Source organism: Physeter macrocephalus, chromosome 13, assembly GCF_002837175.3.
Source record: "Physeter macrocephalus isolate SW-GA chromosome 13, ASM283717v5, whole genome shotgun sequence".
NCBI classification, from domain to species: Eukaryota; Metazoa; Chordata; class Mammalia; order Artiodactyla; family Physeteridae; genus Physeter; species Physeter macrocephalus.
The window spans coordinates 5,668,273-5,674,099 of NC_041226.1; the positions used below are offsets into that span (position 1 = coordinate 5,668,273).

Consider the following 5,827-nt stretch of genomic DNA (forward strand, 5'->3'; position numbering starts at 1 on the left):
TTTTTTAAAAGTCTGTGTACAACCGCAACAGATGTATATTTATAAATTATACCAATGAACCAATACGTACATTATCAAACGTACAAGGAAAATAGGCTGTTTAACGTATGAGGAAAATATGTTTCTATAAATGAACAGAAGGTCTAATAATTTCATTCGTGCCCCACTTTGGCGAGTACTGCCAACTGCACATACAGGTGTAGTAAACTCGGCTGAGAGAGAAAACTGAAAGGTTCAGGCGCTCGTGGGTACCTGGGCCCGGCTTCTTAAGGTAGCCAGCCAGGCCAATAATGGCCTCAGGCTGAGCCACGTGGGGCACAGCGGAGCCTATGGCGCGGCGGCCGCCCGCCCGTCCCGCCGGCACCGGGTCACCTCTCCGAGCGGTGCCGAGCTGTCAAAGCTGCAGGGGTACCTCCGGGAGTGGGAGCGCCGCGCAGCTCCAAGTCCCTGGCTCCAGCCCCCTGCTCCTGGTCCCCAAGGCCGGGCGGCAGCCATGAATGGCGAGGAGCAGTACTACGCGGCCACGCAGCTGTACAAGGACCCTTGCGCGTTCCAGCGGGGCCCGGCGCCAGACTTCAGCGCCAGTCCCCCTGCGTGCCTGTACATGGGCCGCCAGCCCCCGCCGCTGCCGCCGCCGCCGCCGCCGCCGCCGCCTCCATTCCCCGGCTCCCTGGGCGCGCTGGAGCAGGGCAGCCCCCCGGACATCTCCCCGTACGAGGTGCCCCCGCTCGCCGACGACCCCGCGGTGGCGCACCTCCACCACCACCTCCCGGCTCAGCTCGCGCTCCCCCGCCCGCCGGCCGGGCCCTTCCCGGAGGGAGCTGAGCCGGGCGCCCTGGAGGAGCCCTGCCGCGTCCAGCTGCCTTTCCCGTGGATGAAGTCTACCAAGGCTCACGCGTGGAAAGGCCAGTGGGCAGGTAAGCCTGGCCCCCGCCCGCTCTGTCCTCACCCGCTCTCCGCCCGGCTGCCCCTGCCTCCAAGCGCTTCGCAGGGCTCTCTCCCGGTTTGCGTCCCAGCCCCTAAGGATAACCTAGGGAGCATACAGGGAGCTAACAAGGCCATTTTGCAAAGAAGCGCTTTTCTGGTCCAACTTGGAGCGTCCTTCCCACTCAGCTCTCTTCCTGGCAGCTTAAAGTCCTTCCTTCCCTGTGCGCTGAACTCCGGCAGCCCGCGCGCTCCCTGCGAGCCTAGGCCTGGCCGAGCTCAACGCTTCGGACTTTCCAATCCCCCCCCAGCTGGGGGGTCCGCCCGCCCAGGACTCCCGGGAGTGCGCGTCGAGGGAGCCGAGCAGGGCTCCGGGATGCTCCCGGCCCGGCCGGAGCGCGCCTTAGGAGCCCCGGGCCCCTTCTCGCCTTGAGCACCGCCCCCAACGCCCGCGGACGGCTCCGGTAAAGAAAGCCAGGCCGTCTCAAGCGCACGAAGTAGGTGCAGAAAAGCAGGGAAGGAAAGCCGTACCCAAGCGTGCAAAGGTGTCCAGCGGCCGGGGCTGGGGGTCAGGTCACCGCAGGGCCGAGGACTGGTCGCTCACCCTGGAAGCCGAGCAGCTGGGAGAGGCGTCTGCGATGCTCATTCACTTTTGAACCAACGAAAGTGTTTGACGGGCTCTCCCCGCACTGCGTCCCTGCCCGTCAGCTCGAGGAAGGAGATGCCCTCTGGCACAGGCGAGACAGGGGGCCCGGGCGCAGGCCTGTAACGGAAGGTCTTCCCGGCGCAGAGCCGGCGGCGAGTTCTGGCCCGGCCTGCGCCGCCGCCACACAATCTTATCGCTTCCGTGCCGAAGCCACTTCTAGTCACACCTGCACTGCAAATAGTGGACTTTTCTTTTCCTTCCAACTAACCGTCGGGAGTCAGGGGAAAGAGGCTGGAGGTGCCCGCGCCCCCCGCCCCGGGAATCCTCGGCCCCCGTCTGGCTAGCCTGCCCCTGGCTTGGGGGGATCCGGGCTCGTCCCCGGGTCTCGCCTCTCCCCACTTTCTCGCGAAGGCTGTGTGGGGACCGGGCAGGTCCTGAGGCAGGACAGGGCCCAAACTGGGCCGCGATCTTCCCCACCGCCGGCGAAAACCCGCACGAGCCTCACTCAGCCCGCGCGGCCGCGGCCAAAGGCCTCGGAGCCTTGGCCAGTGCGGGATCCTTGGGAGGCGGGAGGACGGCGTCCCCGGGCCGTGGGCGCGGGCCTCCCAGGCCGCAGTCTCCTGCCAGGAGCTGCCTCCCGCCCGGGCCCCCTTCCCACGGCGCGCTGGGGGCTGGGGGCGCGCATTTCTCGAATCCCTGGCCCTCCTCGCGGCCTCCCCAGGAAGGATGCGAGGCAGGATCTGAAAAAGCCTTTCTGCGGTGGGCTAACTTCCCACCTCCCGCGGGTGTTACACCTGCTCCGGTGGAGCTTGGGCTCGGGCGGACCGAAGGAGCCGGAAAGGAAAACCCGAAGGAAAATCGGCAGCCTTGCCGGGGCCTGGGGTAGCTCGGGAAGGGTGACTTCCTCGGGCTGGAGGGTCGCGGGCGGGGGGGGCCTTTGCCTGCGCCCTCTGACCCACTGCAGGCTCAGCCCGCCGGGGGGTGGGGGGCGGGAGGCGCCCTCCGGGCAGCTGCCCGCAGGATGCTGCTGCGGCCAGGGCCGTCCTCCCCGGAAACTCTGGAAGGAACCAAACTCCAAGGGTCCGGGAGCCCGCCTGCCCGCTCCTACTGGGGTTTCACATCCCTGGAGAGAAAGAAGTGACCAAAGGGCCTTTATACGTAGATCGGATATGCATACTAGTAACAACAGTTACTTCCAAAACCCTCGCCCTAAGAAATGAACGGCGGCCGCCTTGCTGGCGGGCTTGCCCCTAAACGCCTCCCCCTGCGCCTTGGAGAACAGTGCAGACTGGGGGCCCTGACGTCTTCCCCAAACCACCAACAGCCTCCACCCTACGCCTTCGCCCCCGCACTCGTCCTAGGCACAGGACCCCTGGGCTGGTGGGCCTTCCGCAGCCTCTCAGAGCGCTTTGGGGAGGCTGCTGAAAAAGGGCCAAAGCCCCGCGAGGCTGTGGGTTGAATTTACGAACTTCAAAGGACCTTTTTAGATGTTCTTTTAAGGCTCCCTCGTTTCTCTCCCAAGCCAAGGAAGGCTTGGAAGTGTTCAGACTCCAAGAGTCGCCCCCAGCAAGCAGGACTCTGCTGACTCGGACCGGAGCCTCTGCCTTGGCTTCTGGGCACCTCCTTTTGGCCTGGGCGGAAACCCCTGGCGGGTTGCATTCCAGAAACACACACGCTAGCTTTTCAACTCTAGCCAACAGTCGCAGGAGAAATGTCACATACCTCTGCCCTACGTACACGCCGATTTAGGCCTCTTCGTGGTGTTTCGCCGGAACTTACCGCCCCAGAGCCCACAGCCTGGGCGCAGTCGGCATGTCAGCCAGAAAGGAGAAGGTCAGGGCCTGAGGCGCACAGCCACAGACACCCGGTGACCGGTGCTCATCTACCAGGCCGGGCCTGGCTGCCGCTTCCTCACCACCCGGGCTCGGGGCTCCTCTACCCTGGCGGGCTCTCAGCTCCCCAGCGCGGGATCCGGCCCCGAGTCTCCCCTCCCTAGCCTCCCCTCCTGCCTTGGCCAGCATCTGGGGCCCAGGACACAGAGGCTGGGGTAGACCTTCTCTAGGGCTCAGAATGGTTTCCCTTCTCATCCAGGGCAGGTGCCCAGCCGAGGTTAGAATGACAATTATAGAGCTCTTGAGTTGGGGCTGACTGCAACAGCATAACTTGACAGAGAGATAATATACGGTCAGATATGACAATATATGTCCTAACCTCGGGATTTTTCTTAGCTCAAGGTTTTTCAAACTGAAGGTTGCACCCATTGGTCGGTCGTGACATCCATTTACTGGGTTGAAACCTTGTTTTTAATGAAACAGGAAACAATAGGAGAAATTAGATAGCGTCACAGGTGACGAAGTTTGGTTTAAGGCGCTAAACTTTTGTGTGTGGCAGTTATATATGTCAGTGTGTGAACTGGGTGACGATGTGAAATGTATTTGTTACTGTGGGTCATCGTCAGAAAGTTTTTTTTTTAAGTACTGTGTTAAGGACATTTTTTTGCCTTGGTAGAATCCAGTCGGTTTAGATATCTATTATGTGCGCTTTAATCGGCACCAACCCCAACAGCGGTTAAGTGAACACATTCTAGAACCACTCGTTGATAGAGCCACGGAGGGAACCCATGCAGCTTTGACCTCCAAGAAAAGGCAACCCTTACTAGGGAAGGGCTGCTTGCCCCAGACTGGGCTCTCGGATGGAGGGCCTGAGCTCGGTGGCCGGAGCGGCTGGGAAGGGGCCAGGGCTCCCGGGGTTGGGGCAGAAGGGTTGGGCCGCACGGGTGGGACAGGCAGGAGAAGCCAGGGATCAGGGGCCCCACTCACGTGCTGTGTCGCCCGCAGGCGGTGCCTACGCAGCGGAGCCGGAGGAGAACAAGCGGACGCGCACCGCTTACACTCGCGCGCAGCTGCTGGAGCTGGAGAAGGAGTTCCTGTTCAACAAATACATCTCCAGGCCGCGCCGGGTGGAGCTGGCCGTCATGCTGAACTTGACCGAGAGACACATCAAGATCTGGTTCCAAAACCGCCGGATGAAGTGGAAAAAGGAGGAGGACAAGAAGCGCAGCGGCGGGACCGTGGCCGCGGGCGGTAGGGCCGCGGAGCCCGAGCAGGACTGCGCGGTGACCTCGGGCGAGGAGCTGCTGGCGCTGCCGCCCCCGCCGCCCCCCGGGGGGGCCGTGCCGCCCGCGGTCCCCGCCGCCGCCCGCGAGGGCCGCCTGCCGCCTGGCCTTAGCGCGTCGCCTCAGCCTTCCAGTGTGGCGCCTCTGCGACCGCAAGAATCTCGGTGAGAGACGGGGCTCCTCCCTGGCGGGTGGCACCAACCACTCGCAAAGGAGGGAGGGGCGGACCCAGGACCCCGGGTGTGACCACCGGTCCAGGCCGTTCGCTGGGGCAGGAGCTGAGCGGCCCACCCCAGACTGGAGGGGACAGCCCGGGCTCTGAGGCGCCCAGTGCCAACTGGGGCGCGGCGGGGAGACGCTGGCCCACCTTCTGGAAGGAGAAGAGACGTTTTATATCCGAGGCCTCTTTGGGTGATACTGTTGGATTGGCAACGCCTGTGCTGCCGTGCAGGCGCCATCACTCCAGAGCCGTGGACCTCTTTAGAGAAGCCGGCTCTTCAAAAGACAACAGAAACTATACGAACTGGGACCGTCCCCAACACAGCAGGCAAACTGGATGCAGCGCCTCAACCTGCCCGGGGAACAGAGCCATTTTTACTCCAGCCTCTGTCTTAACGTTTAGAAATAACAGAAAGGAAACATCTGAAGTTTCAAAGACCTAGTGAAATCAACGCCCATGGAAGAGAAGAATTCCTCCTCCTCCTCTTCTTCTTTTTTAATCCTTTTAGCAGAACCACATCCTTCACCAGTGCACATCCTTCAGCCTCCACCTCTTTCCTCTGAAGAAAAGACCGTCTTGCAAGCGTGGCTGGGCGGTGGCAGGGCTGGGGTGCAGGGCCAGCATCGCTGTACACCCCTTCGTGCCCAAACTCCCAGAGACGGCAAGGGGAGATGGGCCTGGAGCCAAGGTTTGGGGGAAGAAAGATGGCCCCTGAGCAACCACTACACTGAAGATATTTGGAGCTTTCTATTCCAGATGGGGATCTGCTTCCTGATCTCAGGGCAGGGAACACTGTGTGGAGACCATCGGGGTGGCCTGACCCACCTTGGAAACTATCCACAGAGTATGACTTCCTCATCCTCAGAAATGATGAAAGTGTATGTGGTTGGGGAATTTGAGGCAAGATGGTTATTTTTATTTA

General features: G+C 62.0%; 1 protein-coding gene across 1 annotated transcript; it reads left to right on the forward strand.

Moving 5' to 3' along the window:
- Positions 1–322: 322 nt before the first annotated feature.
- PDX1 (pancreatic and duodenal homeobox 1) lies at positions 323–5,438 on the forward strand. The gene is made up of 2 exons (XM_024126010.1): positions 323–917; positions 4,408–5,438. Exons 1-2 carry the CDS (start codon positions 494–496, stop codon positions 4,851–4,853), a joined length of 870 nt encoding a protein of 289 aa, XP_023981778.1. The 5' UTR covers positions 323–493; the 3' UTR covers positions 4,854–5,438.
- Positions 5,439–5,827: the final 389 nt, after the last annotated feature.

Coding starts and splice junctions, on each gene's coding strand:
- PDX1 (XM_024126010.1), top strand. CDS start 494: ATGAATGGCGAGGAGCAGTACTACGCGGCCACGCAGCTGTACAAGGAC. Junction 918..4,407: donor GTGGAAAGGCCAGTGGGCAG/GTAAGCCTGGCC, acceptor TGTCGCCCGCAG/GCGGTGCCTACGCAGCGGAG.